Source organism: Megalopta genalis, unplaced genomic scaffold (genome assembly GCF_051020955.1).
Source record: "Megalopta genalis isolate 19385.01 unplaced genomic scaffold, iyMegGena1_principal scaffold0020, whole genome shotgun sequence".
In the NCBI taxonomy this organism is placed as follows: domain Eukaryota; kingdom Metazoa; phylum Arthropoda; class Insecta; order Hymenoptera; family Halictidae; genus Megalopta; species Megalopta genalis.
Window position 1 is genome coordinate 1,720,602 of NW_027476090.1, and position 20,956 is coordinate 1,741,557.

Sequence of the window (20,956 nt, forward strand, 5' to 3'; positions counted from 1 at the left end):
TTATTATCTGTCAAAGGCTCCTTGAAAAATTAGATTATTCATGTATTTGAGAACATGTTCTTGGAAGATTTAATTTGTTCGTGTAAAACTTAACTTTCATCGTGGGGTCAAAAGCACATAAGTATGTATGTACATCGCTTTAGTAGCATACATAAATGTGTTTCTCTTGCAATGCTTAAATTAATTAGAAGAAACGGAACTATGCAGGAAGTGTCATCAAACGGAATACATATGTAAATCATGTTCAACGTTTAGGGAATGGTAGGGATTCATTCAGCCAATCAGCCGCAAAGTGATAACGACCGACTGTGAATAGACTTGTCGGGTGTTTACTGTACGTATGTATTTACTATTAGTTCGACTCATACATCATACTTTAACGTAGGTCACAAGCTAGAGCTTGTACGCATTATAAAACAAATATTCTGCTGTCGACACAATAGCTTGAAATTTCGTGAAGTCTCCATGTCACGAACATTGCGAGAGTTCGTTTGTGACTAACCTCTGACAAGGAGTAGACAGACAGTTTTTAAAAATGGACAAAAGGTAATATTTTCTTTAAGAAACTAATCGTATAGTAAGCATGTAAAAATAAAATAGGGTAATCATTTTAATGGTGAATATAGCACTTTGCAAACAATCTTTTTTGCAAAGAATTACTGCATTATTTTGGATTCACTTCATGTTTAAACAGTAATGTAGTTTCTTCATTCGCGATCAATCACAAAATTTGGTTTTTTATAAGGTTGGATACGACAAGGTCAAGTTACCAAGAAGATGCCTCTACTCACTCTAAAAAAGCCAGGAAAAGGTCCAACAAAAAGAGCAGTATGTTAGGTCCTTGGATGAATAATATTTCGAGCAATCAAAATAGCGACATGGTACCTGGTATGGAGTATCAGCAAGTAATGTGGCAGTCGAATATACAACAGAACATTCAGAGCAATGGACAACGTTTATTTACGGCAGCTTCTGACCCAAGCATGTGTGGATACGCGCAAATGCCAATGACATATACTATGGAACCTGTTTCCTTGCCAACTATGTATAGAGTGTATCAACCAGTACCATTTTCTGGTGTCAGAACTATTCATAATAGACCCAGACGGCATTATAATCAAAATCATCCTTTGAATATGGGCGTAAACACTGTGGCAAACGGTTATACGAGTCTGCAGGAGAATGGAATGGAATCTCCCATGCCTATTAATTATCAAAATGGAGATTACACAAGTTTACCACCTACCGCGAATAAAACTAATGAAATTAATGGAGATGAGCCGAATTCTGAACATCGGAGATATTCTGATCCTGGTCTTGGGTCGGCAGACACCCCTGCTCATACGCAAAGTGAAGATTCCGATAGTGTTGGCAGTGGAAGCTCTATTACAACTATCGGACGTAGCAATAAGCTTATTCTATCATTGATCGAGCAGGTGTGTATCTTTTTTTATAATAAACCACTTGAAACCATGTATAGAATATTTTATTAGACTTTCATATATTGTATTCATTTTAGATGACAGAATTGAAGAAGAGTAATAGTCAGTTATTTAAAGATTTAAATGAGACAAAGTCTGAGTTGGGCAGTATGAAGACAAAGTTTGCACAGTGTAAATATAATACCTCTTCAGATTATCAGCCAGGAATGTTATCAGGTAAATATACATATTAAATCGGTTGCATTGGTTTCTAGTTTGGATATCCGGTAAACGATTATGAATTCGTTAATTGCTTCAGATCTTATCAGAGAAATTAGGCAAGCCAATAAAACATGCGAAGAAGGATTGGTCATTAAAGTGAAATCTATGTTGGAGGAGAAACTAAATGAAAGGTCGTCGGAAGTGACCAGTTTAAGCGTAAGTGATTATTTAATATATACAGATGATTTAATATATTTCCAATAGAACAACAAATTGATTGGTAGGTTGATTTACCCCCCTTGAAGCAGTAAAATTAAAGCACTGAATGGTCAAGGGTAGTTATTTGAAACACACATTAATTTTATACATTATATTCTTACGTGAACGTTATTATTTCTTTTTACAAAACGTTCGTAAAGCATAACTTTCATTACATTTTCGTTATCACAATAAGCTCCTGATTCTCTCCAAGAGCAATAAATCACAAGTATTTAGGATCCTCATAACTTTCTTTTATCGCGAGAAATTTAAAGTGACTCACTGATGACTGATGATTTACTGATGTACAGATATCCTATTTCTATGCTATTCGAATTATCTGACGACACATTTACGCAACACGACAATATAATAATATATTTGTAAAAATTGTTTAAATCTGCGGTGTGCTGTGTTTGTACAAGGGAGTGGAAGTCTTGAAAGAAGAATAGAGTTTGGACTGGAAAGATAGATAACGTGGGAACGGAAAACAAAGCTAGGGATTCTCTCCCCTTTCTCTTTCTGGACTTTGCAGCACAGTGAAACGTGCCGCCTTGGCCGACGCTTTCGGCATTTCCACAACGCGCTCATGGACATATTGTTTGCGTAGCATTCGTACGCTCTATTTGATTAGGACCGCCAGGTGATCTTCGGCTGTTCTCCCACCGCCTTCTCTTTTTTACAATCTCTCTACCTCGATTATCGTCTGCACGCGAATTTTCATCGATCCGCTCTTCTCGTAGTCTGTCGAATATTCATTTTCTAACACATTATCCATGCGAGGCTTTATCCAATGTCCGATTGAAAGGATCGATGATACATTGATGAGAATTACGTAAGAGTCATTTACAAAGGAATGTGAATTAATTTTCAGTATATGCCTAAAAAAATGCGCAGTGCATATTTAGAAACAGTTGGTTGTTCGTTATAACTTGGAATAAGTCCATTATTGAAATTTTATATTAACTACCGTTATACGTTATACGGTGTTTCTTCTGATTTATTGTTACTTACACAGGAATAATATACAATAATTTGTAAGCAACATTTCTAGTTCGTTGAATTTTCATTTTCACTAATACAGCTGTTTGTTCACAATTAATAATTAATTCACAATTAATAAAATATGAGTAAATTACGTAATTGTGATAAATATTTACTTTTGCTAAACAAAAGCACGTACATCTTATTTCTGAAAAAATCTTCAGACAAAAATTCGACTTATAAGAATTTTTATGATAGAAAATATAAATATGTATCTAATTTATACATATATGTATATTATTAGAACCATAGGGGTCTCAAAGAAATACCAGTCCAACTTTTAGAAATCGACGATGTATCTGCATTATTAATAGAAACAATCAGTACTTTATGTGTATATATTTGCCTCTTTGCAGTGCTAACATTTATATTTACAGTAGTAAACTTTGTGGAGGTAAAACGATGGATCGGAACAGCTTTCGAATAATTTGAGTTTAAGTAAATTTATATTGCAATTAGCAAAGATTTTGGAAGACAAAGCGAAAACAGATCAAGAGAATTGTAATAAACAGAGTATCGACTGTGTAAAAGTTTCTGCAGTATAGAAGGCTTTGCAGTGCAAACATTTATATTTACAGTAGTAAACTTTGTGGAGGTAAAACGATGGATCGGAACAGCTTTCGAATAATTTGAGTTTAAGTAAATTTATATTGCAATTAGCAAAGATTTTGGAAGACAAAGTGAAAACAGATCAAGAGAATTGTAATAAATAGAGTATCGACTGTGTAAAAGTTTCTGCAGTGTAGAAGGCTTTGCAGTGCTAACATTTATATTTACAGTAGTAAACTTTGTGGAGGTAAAACGATGGATCGGAACAGCTTTCAAATAATTTGAGTTTAAGTAAATTTATATTGCAATTAGCAAAGATTTTGGAAGACAAAGCGAAAACAGGTCAAGAGAATTGTAATACAGAGCATCGACTGTGTAAAAGTTTCTGCAGTGTAGAAGGCTTTGCAGTGCTAACATTTATATTTACAGTAGTAAACTTTGTGCAGGTAAAACGATGGATTGAAACAGCTTTCAAATAATTTGAGTTTAAGTAAATTTATATTGCAATTAGCAAAGATTTTGGAAGACAAAGTGAAAACGGATCAAGAGAATTGTAATAAACAGAGTATCGACTGTGTAAAAGTTTCTGCAGTGTAGAAGGCTAACTATATAGGCAGTTCCACGGAGTCAGCCAATCGACCCCTAAGAATTGACTTCATCCTATAATTGGGAGGGCAGGCTCCTCCCATATCGGAGGCGACCGTTAATAAAAACCGGTTGATACCGGAGAACCTAATGTAGACGTAATACGAAATATCCGTGACGCGGGTAAAAATGATTAGGTTTCACATGAGGGTGGTACCTTGCCGTGGGGTAGCGCAGGGGGCTGGACGAGGGAAGGGCGAAAGTGTACCCCAAGAGCAGAGGGTGAAGAGGGACGGTGAAGGGTGAAGGATGAGGCACTTAGCGGCTGTCACGGCCTCTCCCTTGGCCTCTTTCCTTTCCCTCTTTCCACGGTCTTCTCGGGTTTCAACCATCCATTAGCCTCATCAGCCGAAGCGATGGCCGTCCGCGCCATGCTGCCTCCGTCGCGTTGCCAATCTCGTAATTGAACCTCCGGGACCTTCCACTTTCGTGCATGTAAATTTTCCTTCTCGTAGGCGACGCCGAATGGAGTCGCACTCGATGCGTCGCGACGCGAAATTCATGTTCTTCACGCGGGCCACGATCCGTTCGGTATTTCTTTTTTCTCTTCGGTGTAGTTGCTCCACCCTGGACAAAAACTGTTCGATCAAACGATTCGAACGTTTATCATTGCATCTGGATTCGGGATTTTTATACAAGCTAAACATTTTCTGAATTTATTGCAAGACATCGGAACTATCTAGCGGTAATCAAAAGATTACCGGTTTCTGATATTTTTCTGTACAGTTAGAAATGTACGAAATTTGTGTAAATCTAATCTTGTTATTGCTACAAAACAATGTGCGTTAGTTACGTTTAGGACTAAACAGTTCTATGTAGTGTTAACACTGCTGCCACGCCAGTGTCCATAATGGATAACACGACTATCTTTCAAGAAAAAAGTAATATTTATTGAATTTGTAGCTATCATAGAGAGAATAGAGCACGCATAGGCGTGCTATAATTCTTACCACAATTCATTTTCGCACACTTTTTGTAGACTTTTGATCCTGTTCTATTTAGTTCACTTCACCGTGAATTAGGATTCTTTCAGCTTTGATAAATTTGATGTTTTTATTTCTATCAGAGAGAATATTATCTAGTCTATGAAATAAATTGCTTCCTATATTCTAGTTTTTCTTGCATAAAAGTCAACAGTTCATTTGCTATTCTCTTACAATTGGAAGAAATTCTGGAATTCTCTGTATTAATACTTTCTTATTAGCTAAATAATAATAAACGATTTTTTAAAAAATGATGGTTTACTGAAACATTCAGATTGTATTGAAACATTTAGTTTTATTGTGTATTATATTTAGGGAAGGACAAATATTCTATATATATACTAACAAATATATATATATATATATATATAGATAATAATAAAAAATATATATAGAATATATATTCTATATATTCTAACAAATATTCTTATAACTTGTCACCAAGTGGAAAGTTAGCAGTGATGTGTCAGCATCCCACGGCAGAGCTGTAAACCGTTATCTGTGAAAAATTACAGGATACTATGTAAATTGTTTGATTTCTTTCGAAACGAGGCATCTTATCTGCGCCGGGTATTATTGTCTCCCTTATCTTTTATCTTTATCCTCGTTCTTCTCCGATGGAAGTAGACGGAGCTCGCCAAGCAGAATTTCTTCACGATCCTTCGTTAATTATTTCCCCAAGAAAATAACCAGAGAAAAGATGCGAATCAATCGACACAAGGTGATCTGCATACAACAATACTTATCGCACAAATCGATAACGATGCAATCTACTGTAATTTTACATTTCTTTTAATCCGAAGTTGCCGTATCGATTTTTCTAGGTCAGACATTAATAATTGGTTATATAGATCTAAGTAATTCTTCGTTTTTCCCATATTCTTCTTTAAATCTTACTTAGCCGAAAGAAATTTGGTTAACACGTAGCAATACAAATTACCGAACGATATTTTAGAAACATGTGAGAAATGTTCAAGAAGTCTTGGTACGTTTTAAATTACAAAAAAAAAAAACGATAGTAAAAATCAGATCGCAGGTGGAGGATTTTTTATTAATATCGGTTGTATCTGTTCCAGAATCAAGTTCTAAAGTTGATCGAGGAGAAGGCGGAGAGCGAGAGGCGAATCGCGAAGTTGGAGGACGAGGTTGCTGCCTTGAAATTGCAGGCTAAGTGAGTACGCATTTACGGATTGGTTTGGTTGTTGTAGTAGGAAAACTTGTACAATGAACTTAGGCTATACGTTCTTTTGAAAACTGAGTAAACGTTTTGCTGGTTGTGATTTCGTGACGCACAGATTTGGCACCGGGCACAGTAGAGGACGCAAAAGGTTGAATACTATTGTCGGGTCGGTGGAAAAACGGTGATCTCTTTTTGTTCGACGAGTGGTCTCTACGATTCCTCGCGCGTTAATTTAACAAATATTCACATAAATATCACACATAAATCACGTAAATATTCTTACCGTCGTGCAACGCGTACGCGGTGTAACGTAAACGATTTCGTTCGAAGAGCACTTCTCTTTCGATAGATTTATTCGACGAAACTTCAGCACAGAGTATTCTATTTTTACAAACATTTTCCCTTCGAATCGAGGAGCTGCATAAATCTGTTAACCCATCGCGCTCAGAATTATATTTTAACTCGATCGACCGGGACATCTTTTTTCGACCTGCAGCATTTCCATTTTATAGCATTCTCGAATTTTGAATATATAAAATTTGTTAACGATTCTTGAAACATGAATAAAATTTCCAATTATTTTGAAATATGCGAAGCGTGCAACGGGTTAATATCCTCGATGACGCGTTGCAGCCTCATCTCTTTTTACAGTTTCTCTACTTTCTCCCACTGTTCTCCTTACTTTGGCATCCCACTGTACTGTAGATCTCACCATTTTTGTTAGCAACACGAAATAGTTTTGTCCAAAGCTGTAAAAGCAACGAGTGACACGTTTGAAGGAAAATTGCAGATATCTCACGATCCTTGCCTTTCCAGATGTAGCATTTACAATATCAAGTAGTTCGTAAAACAATATACACGGTGTGAAAATGAAACGAAAGCAATCAAAAAACTCTTACTTGACGGAAACGCTTCGAAATCCCGTATTGCAACCGCCATGTTCCAAGCCTAACTGGAAATTTAGTCCGCTTTTATTCTTCCACTTCTATTCTTTCTTCAGCTTCTTCTTTCCTAAAACTTCTATTCTTTCTTCTATCCTTCTATGTACTTCGTCTACTTTCTAAACAACCTCCAAAGCGTATGTCTCTTCGCATTCGCCGTATCATTACCCCCTAATTCTGCCAGTTAACACACCGAGACGCTTCGATACCATTATCACTCCTTGAAAATCTTTTTTCTTGCATACTCGAATTACCTTGGACTTGTCTGATCCGCATCCAAGTCGCGGTTTTGTACGACTAGAAAATCGATTTTTTCATCTGGCATCGGTCCCGCGGCTCATAACACTGTACAGAATATCTTGTGTTTCAGTGAACAATGAGAGAATAATTTTGAAAGGTGAAACCTTGAGTTCGTTCGCGAAATCAAATTTCTAGTTCACGTTTAACGTCTGGAAATGTAAAAGGCGTTCCTAAGGTGTTTTAAGAGAAATTGCAAAAATAATGTTTTCATTATGATTTACAAATTTTTAGGACTTGACGCGAATAATTAAATCGCAAATCTTTCCGAGGTATCCGTGTCAAGCACCGAAAATTTGAACAATTTGTAAATTTAAATATTCGATACTTGATAATTTCAATTGTCTGTTCGAAAGTAGGAATTATTTAGATGGAAAGCTTGCAACCACGAGTCAAAATGGATCCAAATCCTGCAATCCAAGAATTAATTAAATATTAAAATATTAACCTTTATTATATACTTAGAATATGTTATACCGCAACGATATTTTGGTATAAAAAGAAACATTCTCGCGTCCTCTTCCCGTCGTTTTATTATACCGCGTATGTTACAATTAAATAAAAAGCTCTAGTGCCCCTTCTTCTAGTCTAAAGAATAGTCAGCAGTTTTTAGAACACAAAATAATAAGAACGTGACAGCCGTTCGAAATTTTTAGGGTGTGTCGCATCCCTTATGTACTCTATAGAATTTTGATGCAGTACGTACAGCAAAGGTTAGAACATGTTTTAAGAGTTCAGGCAGGCTGAATTAAATAAAGCAAAGGCATCTTTAACCTTTTGTTATATTGTTGCAACTAAATTGCTTTTCTAGTTATACTATTTCATACGTGAGAGTAATTTAAATAAGATCCCGGTGAAATTTGTCATTAGCTACGCTTTTTCTCCCTCGTACAAATGATTTTCATGTATTCTCGCTTATATATTCTCACTTATATACTCTTCTTCCATCAGTCATCTATTTGGATTCCTCCAAAAAGTTATCCTAAAAATTTCATTCAATTTACTTGATTTAAATGTACACAGATAAACACTCATTTTTGCAATAACAGAACGAAATCACTTTGAATAACAGAGAATGTGTAAATTATGTGTGATCGGTTTACGAAGGCTTGTTTAAAATTTTCAAACATTTTACAGGATATTTATATAATAATATATAATAATATAATATATATATATTATATTATATTATATTATATTATATTATATTATATTATATTATATTATATTATATTATATTATATATATTATATTATATTATATTATATTATATTATATTATATTATATTATATTATATTATATTATATTATATTATATTATATTATATTATATATATAATAATATATATATATTTATATAATAATCGATCAAAAATAGTCGCTCCTAGGACACCTTATATTCTCTGATTGAAAACACTGGAACACAGGAAACCGATTGAAATCCGTACAGTGTATGATCATCCCGATACGATCCGCGCATGCTGTATAACCGCAGACAGCTTTCCTCGCGCGCAGAGAGAACAACGCGTACGTACGCGTCGGTGAACGTGTCCCCCTATAAATCCTGCCCATCCCCCGTGTCTGGCTCGGTGTAGAATCTGTATAAACGGTGGACTTGTATTGGCACTTAGCAACGAAGGCCGCGAGATCGCAGCCTTCGAGGAAGAGACGCTGGCGCTGCGACGAGAGCTGCAGGAGGCGCGGGCGTCGAAGACCCTGGCCGAGACCCACGTGGCAAAGTGCGTAAACGCAAGATCCGCCACGCCTGTATCGTTCGAAACGCCGTACGAAACCAGCACGCCCGTGCGTACCGCTCTCTCAGACACCTGTAGCCTGATCCCGTCGGTAGTCCCGACCTCAGTCCCGACCTTGGTCCCGTTCCTGCGCAACCGACCGAACGGCGAGGAGCTGGCGCACCATCAATTCGTCAACGAAAAGTCAAGCCCGTATCGTAGCCCGATGTTGGACACCTGGCCGGAGGTCGAAGAGACCACCCGGACGCCGGTGACCAGCAGCCAGCCGGCATTGGCCAGCAGCAACGGGGACCGCGAGGACGGCACCTTGGAGGAGACATCGAGCCTGACGTCCACGGACAATCCGTCGGATGTTAGGAAAGAGGACTCGGGACACGAGACCGAGTCTATCGAAGCGTCTAGAAACCTCGAGGACAAAGAGGCCGAGAAGACGAACGAGGACACGGTTGCGTTCGCCAAGAACGACGGGGACAAGGTCGACTCCGTACTAGTCTGCACGGAGGTTGACGAAGGAATCGCGTCCAGCCTGACGGAGAACAAGACTAAGAGTTCGAGGACAGAGGCGAGCAAGGAGGACGGGATTCAACGCGTTCAGCGGGGAAGCTCGAAGAAGTCGAGGAAGAAGAAGGGTATGAGTAAGAGGTCCTTCAGCGAGGCGGATAGAACGGCCGAGGGTGCGTCCTGCACCGCGAAAGACCGGAGAACGGTGAGCGAGGACGAGCATCGTCTCGATGACGGTGGCGACGATGCGAGCCGAGCCATCACCGAGATCCCGGAAGTGACCGTAGTCGGTGGTGGCTCCTTCGTGCCGAAAGATCTCTGCTCGACGAGAATCCTGACCTCCAGAGTCCTGACAGCACCTTCACGCGCTACCTACACCACCGCCTACATTTAGGCTATACGTACGCGCCGGTCCCCGAGCGAAAAAACCACCCTGCGCACCACCACTTCGTCGCCGCGTCGCAAATGTCGGGGGCTTCAAGGGCTTGCTAGAGGCTACTACTATGTACATGTCGTTATAGCACGTAGGTCTATCGTTCTGGTTCAATTCCTCGTGTACGCTTCCCGCGTCCCGTTCTTCGACGTCCCGGCACGCTTGGTCCTTGGCTTGGTTCACCTTCGCTCTCTAGAAAATAAATTCGATTGTTCAGGATCGTTCAGTGTCCTGTGCCGGAGTTACTTCCGACTCCGCGGGAGTTAATACAACGCTACAGTGGTCTGGGAAACAATAATTTCTGGCGAAAATTCGATTTTTCAACTTTCCCAGTTGATCTTGACAATTTTTGTTTCGGATTTCAGCGTTCTAAAGGCAAAAATATGAGATTAGTTTCTTTTCAAGCTGACTGTTTTAATTACTCGTTAGGGAATATTGAAAATCAAGTTCTTGCTATTCTTTTATGCATGTAAGCGATTTATGTTTCAACTGTTTTGTTACGTGTCGAAAGCATCTTTTTAGCCCACGTGGGAAGAATAATAAAAATATGAGATTAGTTTTTTCAAGTTGACTGTTTTAATTACTCGTTAGGGAATATTAAAAGTCAAGTATGATAAAAATATGAGATTAGTTTTTTCAAGCTGACTGTTTTAATTACTCGTTAGGGAATATTGAAAATCAAGTTCTTGCTATTCTTTTATGCATGTAAGCGATTTATGTTTCAACTGTTTGTACGTGTGTCGAAAGCATCTTTTTAGCCCACGTGGGAAGAATGATAAAAATATGAGATTAGTTTTTTCAAGCCGACTGTTTTAATTACTCGTTAGGGAATATTGAAAATCAAGTTCTTGCTATTCTTTTATGCATGTAAGCGATTTATGTTTCAACTGTTTGTACGTGTCGAAAGTATCTTTTTAGCCCACGTGGGAAGAATAATAAAAATATGAGATTAGTTTTTTCAAGTTGACTGTTTTAATTACTCGTTAGGGAATATTGAAAATCAAGTTCTTGCTATTCTTTTATGCATGTAAGCGATTTATGTTTCAACTGTTTGTACGTGTCGAAAGTATCTTTTTAGCCCACGTGGGAAGAATAATAAAAATATGAGATTAGTTTTTTCAAGCTGACTGTTTTAATTACTCGTTAGGGAATATTGAAAATCAAGTTCTTGCTATTCTTTTATGCATGTAAGCGATTTATGTTTCAACTGTTTGTACGTGTGTCGAAAGCATCTTTTTAGCCCACGTGGGAAGAATGATAAAAATATGAGATTAGTTTTTTCAAGCCGACTGTTTTAATTACTCGTTAGGGAATATTGAAAATCAAGTTCTTGCTATTCTTTTATGCATGTAAGCGATTTATGTTTCAACTGTTTGTACGTGTCGAAAGTATCTTTTTAGCCCACGTGGGAAGAATAATAAAAATATGAGATTAGTTTTTTCAAGCTGACTGTTTTAATTACTCGTTAGGGAATATTGAAAATCAAGTTCTTGCTATTCTTTTATGCATGTAAGCGATTTATGTTTCAACTGTTTGTACGTGTGTCGAAAGCATCTTTTTAGCCCACGTGGGAAGAATGATAAAAATATGAGATTAGTTTTTTCAAGCCGACTGTTTTAATTACTCGTTAGGGAATATTGAAAATCAAGTTCTTGCTATTCTTTTATGCATGTAAGCGATTTATGTTTCAACTGTTTGTACGTGTCGAAAGTATCTTTTTAGCCCACGTGGGAAGAATAATAAAAATATGAGATTAGTTTTTTCAAGTTGACTGTTTTAATTACTCGTTAGGGAATATTGAAAATCAAGTTCTTGCTATTCTTTTATGCATGTAAGCGATTTATGTTTCAACTGTTTTGTTACGTGTCGAAAGTATCTTTTTAGCCCACGTGGGAAGAATGATAAAAATATGAGATTAGTTTTTTCAAGTTGACTGTTTTAATTACTCGTTAGGGAATATTGAAAATCAAGTTCTTGCTACTCTTTTATGCATGTAAGCAATTTATGCTTCAACTGTTTTGTTACGTGTCGAAAGTATCTTTTTAGCCCACGTGGGAAGAATGATAAAAATATGAGATTAGTTTTTTCAAGCTGACTGTTTTAATTACTCGTTAGGGAATATTAAAAGTCAAGTATGATAAAAATATGGGATTAGTTTTTTCAAGCTGACTGTTTTAATCACTCGTTAGGGAATATTGAAAGTCAAGTTCTTGCTATTCTGTTATGCATGTAAGGAACTTATGTTTCAACCGTTTTGTACGTGTCGAAAGCATCTTTTTAGCCCACGTGGGAAGAATGATGGGTTTTTAATCGTTTAAACTTCGACAGGGTTTATAGGAGATTGTTTGAAAATGTGTAATCTGGGATTTTTTTTGTACGAGAGCTTAGACTGTTGTTAAGAGAGCTATGTAAATTTGAAGCACAGTTTCTTTTGCGGTTTTTAATCGTATTCGGATTTTTAGAGGTACACAATTATTTTACGATATGGATTCGTATCACAATTTTTCAGACATTCGATCACTATCGACTTTTCGACGTATTAGAATAGAAAAGCAGTTTCAAAAGCAATTTTTGTTACAAGAAACGCTGGTCACCTCGATTCTTTTTAATGTTGACACGTATTTTTGACTTGATAATATTTTAACTGGTCGTCGAAACGAATTCAGAATCTGAAACCCTGAAGCAATGCTAAAATAATTTAAGTCACGGAAAGGGAATTCCCAGAGCACTGTGACCTAGCAGGAACTATTTGATCATAAAAATCGAGCGTCTAACTATTTATACATTCCATGTGTAAAATGGTTTCATTATCGATAAAATCAAGTGAAATGATCGCATTCGCTGTAAAATGTTAATATAAATATTAACGTGCTTGTTATTTTTATAACGTATAGAATACGAAATGTTTATCTAACATCTCCGGACGTTGCAGACGTTTTTTTTAGCGATTTTTACCGATCGATGCTTTGTTATACTATTTAAATGTTGTCATAACTTTCGCACAACGGTAGACAGTGTGTTATGTTACACGTTGAATTTTTTTTGTAAATATCGTTGACTGTCTATCATGTTTGCCTAATATACACGCAATAATGTTACATTCTCGTTCTTAATAAACGCTCAAGTAGTTTTTTAATGGTTATATTTACGTTTTAATCATGCTCACAATTGTAATAATCTGATCGAATATTTTCTGGCAGGTGTTGTGTACATTGTGATTACAGTCGCACGAGCTCAAGATCTGCACTGTTACTAATTAGTCGAACTCTTTTTTTTTACATGTACATAGAAAAGTGTAATGAATTATAGAAGAGGATACATATACAGGGTGTCCCAGGTTTTTCCGGCCGAACAGTATATTCTAGCAGGGAAACAAAGAAACAAATGTCGTATGAACGTAGGCTCAAAAATGCTTCATTAAAAAGTTATAAGAAAAATGCGAGATAACAACAATCCGATTGTCGTTCGATGCAGATGTATATAATATATAAATACATACATACAATGCTGTTTACCTACATACGTAGATAAATATTCCCAATCGGTCCGTTGTTATTTCATATTTTTCTTATAATTTCTAAATGAAGCACTTTTAAGGAACACCCTGTATATTCTGTATTTTTATTATTGCAAGTATTGCATGCCGTTGTATGATTTTGTGTAGAGTGACGTTACAAATAGGTTTTTCCATATTATTGCATACAGTTGCGAGAAACAACGACATCAACGAAACAATAGTTCTTGACAAAAAAAAGAAGTTAGATTATCCCATAAATCGTTACGTTGTTCGAGGCACTGACGTTTCTATGTTTCGTTATAATTAAACGAAATGCACCGCATTCGCTGTATTAGTGGAAGCTAAGTTTATGCACGCTTAACCTTTTAGGCACGACGCGCCACTATAGTGGCTTCCGCGGATGTCATCTTTCAGAACGACACGCCACTATAGTGGCTTTCGCGGATATCATCTCTCTGGACGACGCGCCACTATTGTGGCTTGCTCTAGTAGCTCACTCGCTCATCGTTTGAATCAAATAATCGTCTTCATATGCATTGTTTCACACTTCTTTTGTCTTCACATCGATTTACAACAGACTACAGCGTGTCCCAAAAATGTCTCGCAATTCGGAAATGGCGGGTTTCTCGGATCATTTGAAGCAACTTCTTCCTTTACAAAAATGTTCTCCGAGGCACCGTTAACGAGTTATTAACGAAAAACAGTGACCAATAAGAATCGAGTACGGCTGACGCGAGGCGGCCCAGCCAACCAGCGCGCGAAGCCCAGTTCCGCTCATTGGCTCGATCGCCTCGCGCCAGCCGAGCTCGCCTCACATTGGTCATTGTTTTTCGTTAATAACTCGTTAACGGTGCCTCGGAGAAAATTTTTGTAAAGGAAAAAGTTGCTTCAAATGGTCTAAGGAACCCGCCACTTTCGGATTGCGAGACATTTTTGGGACACCCTGTATATACAGTATCAGACTCTGTACAGTACACATCAGACTCTGCCGTTCAGAGAAATAGCCTCGCGCGGAATTTAGCCGTATCTAAAAGGTTAAACGAAATTTTTTTTAACGAAGAACTTAGCTAATGGCTGTTTACTGATTTAGTTATGATCACATGTAACTATACTTGGTACAACGTGAATTGGCAAGAAATAAGAAACAGCCGCACGCGATCGATGTAATTTTACCGTTCTACAATTCGTAAAAAAAAATGGAAAAAATGAGAATACATTGAACATGCTCAAGTTATCGAACACTTTTGGCAATTGGACTGCAATATTGATACATTCATTGAATCGTTTACAATTAATTAAAATTCTGACAGTTCGAACACAGAATCAGAATGAATTTTACATTTTATTTTTAGCTTTTTTCCTCAGCAAAAATGCAATCCGTGGCTTTGTTTACGAGTTATTCGTGAAAAACAGTTACTTCAAATCATCTCGGGAATCATCGCTTTCCGGGTGTTAACGTAATTATAGGACACCCCGTACAGTTTCCCATACCTTAATTTGTACTTTTATTTGCCTCCTTATTTACATTGTTATAAAATAATACTTATAATACAGTAGAGACTCTGATATCCGAAAGATTCATTTTCGTAATAACCTAATACCAAAACATTCTACGAGATGTAATTCGAGAAGGAGAGAGTACTAAAATTAATAAAATTTGGAATAATTTTATTTATTATCTCAGAATTATTTCTTTTTCTATCATTTTTTTGAACATTTATTCATTGTTCTATTGCCCCCAATATTGAAATTGGAAGAAACTGACCACCTAAAAATATTATTATATTCAATCCATATGATATTCCACTATTAAATTCTATTATTCTAATTTCATCAGGATTTACTATTACTTGAAGACACCATTTATTAATTAATAATAAAAAAAATCTAATATTATTTTATTAATTACAATTATATTAGGACGCTATTTTTCAACTCTACAAATAATTGAATATCAAGAAGCCCCATTTACTTTTAATGATGGAATTTTTGGATCAATTTTTTTTATAGCAAACGGATTTCATGGTTTACATGTAATATTAGGAATTATTTTTATAACTTCTTATACACATATTCATAATACATATCTAATCTACTTTGTAACTACATATCTAATAATTTTGTTCAAGTTCTCTGCTAGGTGATGATGTATTTAAATAATACAATGATTAGATAATAGCACATTCGGATACCAGAATATTGTAAAAATTACGTTTATATTTCCTGCCAATTCTCGTTGAACCGAAAAAGTCATTTATAAAATTGGAAAAACATCGAAAGGAAGCTGAAATACCTTTTTGATATCAGAAGTTGTTAAATTGTTTGGAAACAATAATCAAAGCTAAACAAAACGAAGAAATGATTTGAAAATCGAATGAAAAAGTCGACCAGCAGACGAGAGAACGTCATTGGAAACGATTAAAGATGTGTAGGCGATTGAATCGAAGTGCATTTATTATTTTTTTGAGGCTTAAAATAGATTCGAAGAAAATGTCACAACTTATGGGATAGTCTAATATATTTCAACTAATCGCACACGTCTTATTTTCTGAACGTGTTACAAGAAACGGAATTGTTCTGAACATTGTTTCCCTTTGTGCAAAGTGAATCGTTATTTGATCGGTTCGTTGATCTTGAGATGGCGGATCTGACTGACGAAAACAATGATTCCGGCAAAGGATACGGAGGGTTAATAGCGTGATTCGAGGCTTAGTTGTTGCATAGGAATGTTTAGTGGAAAGATAGGAGTCTAGAACAGGGCTCGGAATTAACCGGCTCGCGACATGAGGAGTCGCGAGGGCTACGCCTCCCGACTTCCGTCGCGCGCGTCTCGCTCCCCGTGGTCGCTTCTTTCGGCATGGAGCACCTCAGGCGCGTTTCAGGAACGCCTTTTGCTTTATACGTGTGCGTGTGTGTGCGGCATTTAGGCGATCACCGGGCAGCGAGACGCGCAGCGGGTCTCAGGAGGCGTAGCCCTCGCGATCCTCGAGTCGCGTGCCGGTTAATTCCGAGCCCTGGTCTCTAGAACGTTGGGTCAATGCTGACTCAAAGAACGACGATTGCAATAGTCTCGTTAATTATTGTTAAGCTAAACGTGTTGTTCGTTTCGTTTATTAATAATATGAATCTCAGTGTCGATCAAGCTATGGACCATTCCAAAATCATTCTTCTCCCCCGAAAACGCTTCTCCTACGTGTAAAAAAATGGAAGAAGAGTCTACTCTCGCAGAATCTCCGTCCAAGAATTTTCAGGCAACACGCGCCACGTTTCTCACAATCAACTTCGAGCCTCTTCTTCCAATTGATACCTCTAGTTGCACAGGGTGTAGAAACATCTTCTGTCATGGCTTCCACAGATGATCCTACGTCTTCGTATAAATGGAGATTTATTACAGAAAAGCATTCAGCAAAATCGAGATTAACGTTCTACTGGTCAGGGTTAAAGAAACGTATCATAATCTAACTGTTTTTCTTGCGAAATCGATCTTATTTTATGGAATGTTTTTTCTTTGTTTTTCTTTTTAAATTATTTATTGTTTCGGAAATGGATTTTCAAGTACAAGGCAAATTGATCGCGTTAATGATGAGAAATGGAAGCTGAGTAGAAAATGATTTCCGTTTCACATAATCTCAATCGGGGTGATGATAATGTGTCAGTCTTTTTTTTTGTTAATTCTTCTGATAATTTTATTGCTCCATACCGAATTACTTCCGTTATAAATATACAATTCGAGCACAAAACTGATATCAAATTAGAGAAATTTAAGAATATCGTTACACTATTTTTAGCTTATTACAATTATAATCGTTATTATTACAATGATTAACCGAGGAAAGACATTTTCATCTAACTTTAATGCTTCAAACAATTTTTATTTTGCATGAAAATCCATGGTCCTAATAGCTACAAATGACGAAGTCGACTATTTTGTAAAATCAGCACGAGGAATGCTCAGTTTCATATTAGCGTTTAGGTGAACGGTTGAACTATGGCATGCGGTTTCTTTCGTACTTTGCGTCTTCGCGACGAGCATTAAACAGAAGGCCGATTTTATGGAATGTTTTTGATCAGTCAAATCTACAGCGAAGATCGGAGTCATCTGTGAAACATTATGTCACATCCTGTATATTTTTGATAGTCCCATATATCGGACCGCGAGGAAGCTACATGTATCACGATCAAATAAGATTTTATCCGAAATGGCAAAACTCGCCGGTTAAATCGTGAATGAATACTTTAATCACGCTTCTCGCGTTCCGATGTTAACACTATGATGCCGTCCGCAGATCTTAGATACTTAGATACAGCTTGGAAATTTTAGATTTTAAAAACAAATTTCGAAGATGGCGGTAATATAAATTCCTAAAATTAAGATGTGTCATCCAAGAATTTTCGTACTTAATTCTTAGTTAAATAAGCACAATGCTATAGTTGGTTTGCTGCCTTTTAACAGCCAATAAATATAGTTCAAATGTTATTTCAGTTTTTTCAAATCGCACCAAAGTGGTACCACCGGCATACAACAGATAGTTTTTGCATGGCACCCCAGCGAGGTGCCACCGGACGGCATAGTGTTAACATTGTAATTATATGTAATTGTAGTGGGATGTTCCCACGCGCGCGCGCGTGTGTGTATGTACAATATTTGTGTAATGTAAATCGTGTCTTCGTCCTATCGTTTAGCATGGCTTCGCAGCTTGTCTGGCATGCGTTCAGTTCCCTTCAGTGTAATCCTTCGTTATCAAAGCCACGCTCGTTTCTAGCGGTGTTTTGTGTTGCGTAGCTATGCTCTGCCTCTCGTTTTTAATCTCATCGTTGAACATTTCGACTGGCTCGATCGTGTTTCAATCACATTCCGTTGCCGCGAATGCACTTTCTTGTAATATATAGCAATCTTTTTGTTTAAAAACGACTCTCTGGGATACCGATGTATACTCGAACGAGCTTTCCCGAATCGTGTGTTCCTTTTGCGAAAATCTAGGACCTTAATCATTCCTTAGGATAAGCGTCGATCGATCGATAGAACGAAAACGACTGATCATTTTTAGAGTGTACAGTATTCCATGGCAGAAAATACGCTTTTCGATAGGTGTAAGATTGAGAACGGCCGAAACGACCGACCGCGGAGGCGCAGCATTTCGTCGGAACGTATTTTTGTAACGATCGTAAGGATCCGCCGATTCGAGTGTTTTATCGATGGTAGAAATGTTCCCGCGTTTTAATATCCGTCGGACTGATTTTATGAAACGATGGCCTTATGTCTCTTTCAGAATCGCGTTTCACGGAGCGGCGCGTTTCTTCTTTTTCTTTTTTGCGAATCGTCGAGGATAGAAGCATCGAGAATGCGAGAAATCGTCGATCTTTGTCGTCGCAACTTTCTCTGTTACGAATGCGATACGAATCGTCGTGTGTTTCGACGAACCAGTTGTCGGACACGATTGTACAGACTTCGTTTCATTTTGTCCCCTCTCGCGGATCAACGAGAGCTTGTACCTAGGCAGTTTAATAAATGATCAGATGTTCTATTAATTTCGTGTTTTGTGGACGCTGCGACCCGACAGAATCGTCACGGTACGGTTCCGATTAGTAAATTTGTTAATTGTTGCGTCTACGAGACGGAAAAGACGTATCAGATCATTTCTCAAAATAAGATATGCCAAGAAACACCAATACATAATCCGCTATTTTGTTGATTCAGTGATGGTAAAATGAAACGTACAAATTCGCTTTCACGACCCTTGTTTCATATCTTTCAAGTTCAAAATTTTGTTGATATCCGATCAATTCCCATGCGCTTCTCAGAAATAAGATAATAGATAATGTGTAGATAATGAATATTTCATTGATAATGATAATAATAATATAAATAAATAATATAATAATATATATATATATATATATATATATATATATATATATATATATATATTATTATATTATTATTAATATTATATTATATTATATTAATTATATTATATATAATATATAATATATATAAAATAAATAATATAAATAATATAAAAAATAATAATTTTAAAGGAATCCGATTTACGAAGCAAATAGAAAGAAATCAAATGATTTAGGGTATCCGATGAACGAACATGAGTTTTTTCAGACTGGTGAGCGTATGAGGTTCAACGAAATAGTGAACTATTAATTGGTAGATCTGTTCTATTTTCGTAAAAATCGTTTCCAGCCGAATCAGCCTATTAACAGCACGATTAATTAATTAGTTTCTTCTTGTCGACATACACTTGGTCCATCTGTTAACAAGCTTACGTGTTCTCTGATTTCAAAAAATTACGATTCACAATTAACGATCGCTTGGCAACGTTTTCAATTTCAGTCGTAGACAAACAATGTTCTCCGAGGCACCGTTAACGAGTTATTAACGAAAAACAGTGACCAATAAGAATCGAGTACGGCTGACGCGAGGCGGCCCAGCCAACCAGCGCGCGAAGCCCAGTTCCGCTCATTGGCTCGATCGCCTCGCGCCAGCCGAGATCGCCTCTCATTGGTCACTGTTTTTCGTTAATAACTCGTTAACGGTGGCTCGGAGAAAATTTTTGTAAAGGAAAAAGTTGCTTCAAATGGACTAAGGAACCCGCCACTTTCGGATTGCGAGACATTTTTGGGACATCCTGTATATACAGACAGAATATACAGTATTAGACTCTGCCGTGCAGAGAAATAGCCTCGCGCAGAATTCAGCCGTACCTAAAAGGTTAAAAGAAAAGAGGCTTTCCGCCCTCGACACTGAGGGCGAAAACCGCTTTCAGCCCCTAGATACGGATCACTTGGAAACGTTCCCTTGTCAACGATTTAATAAAACCATTGTCCAGAAATATTTAACGAATCGGATGATCGACTGCTATTCCGAACCGTACCGTCTTTCTTCTGCACTCTCCCGGTGATCACGAAAACGAATCCGACTTGCCGCCTGTCGTGGTCGCAACGCCTATAGCATTCGTTGTCGCATCCGTTCGCGTCCTCGAACCATCGAGCGATCCCCGGAAAGGATGAAACCCCGCGCAAACCAACCCCGTCCAAAACTCCGTCCAAAACCACCCCCAGCACAAGGGTCCCCGCTATTGGGTCAGGGAAAAAACCGAAACCGCCTGGTGTTCTTTCTGTTCTTCTAGCAGGCAGCATGGCTTTCAGCTGACACTGTTGCTTTTGCCGCTTCTAAAGACCGTATTACAGAGACTTGT

At 37.4% G+C, this 20,956-nt stretch overlaps 1 protein-coding gene across 6 annotated transcripts in view; it reads left to right on the forward strand.

The window, feature by feature from the left end:
- Positions 1-260: 260 nt before the first annotated feature.
- LOC117224742 (uncharacterized) overlaps positions 261-20,956 on the forward strand; it is a 30,703-nt gene continuing 10,007 nt past the window's right edge. For 2 of the 6 annotated variants that reach the window (XR_004491319.2, XR_004491318.2), the window contains exons 1-6: positions 261-546; positions 746-1,436; positions 1,520-1,658; positions 1,741-1,859; positions 6,199-6,293; positions 9,172-10,319. Coding sequence is in view for 3 of the 6 variants with exons in the window: in XM_033477856.2 (XP_033333747.2) it covers positions 536-546; positions 746-1,436; positions 1,520-1,658; positions 1,741-1,859; positions 6,199-6,293; positions 9,172-10,189 (2,073 nt within the window). In the remaining 3 variants the exon portion in view is untranslated. Of the gene's footprint in view, positions 547-745; positions 1,437-1,519; positions 1,659-1,740; positions 1,860-6,198; positions 6,294-9,171; positions 19,275-20,956 lie in introns of those variants that run through there. The other 4 variants (XR_004491320.2, XM_033477858.2, XM_033477856.2 and 1 more) reach the window with 4 other exon arrangements.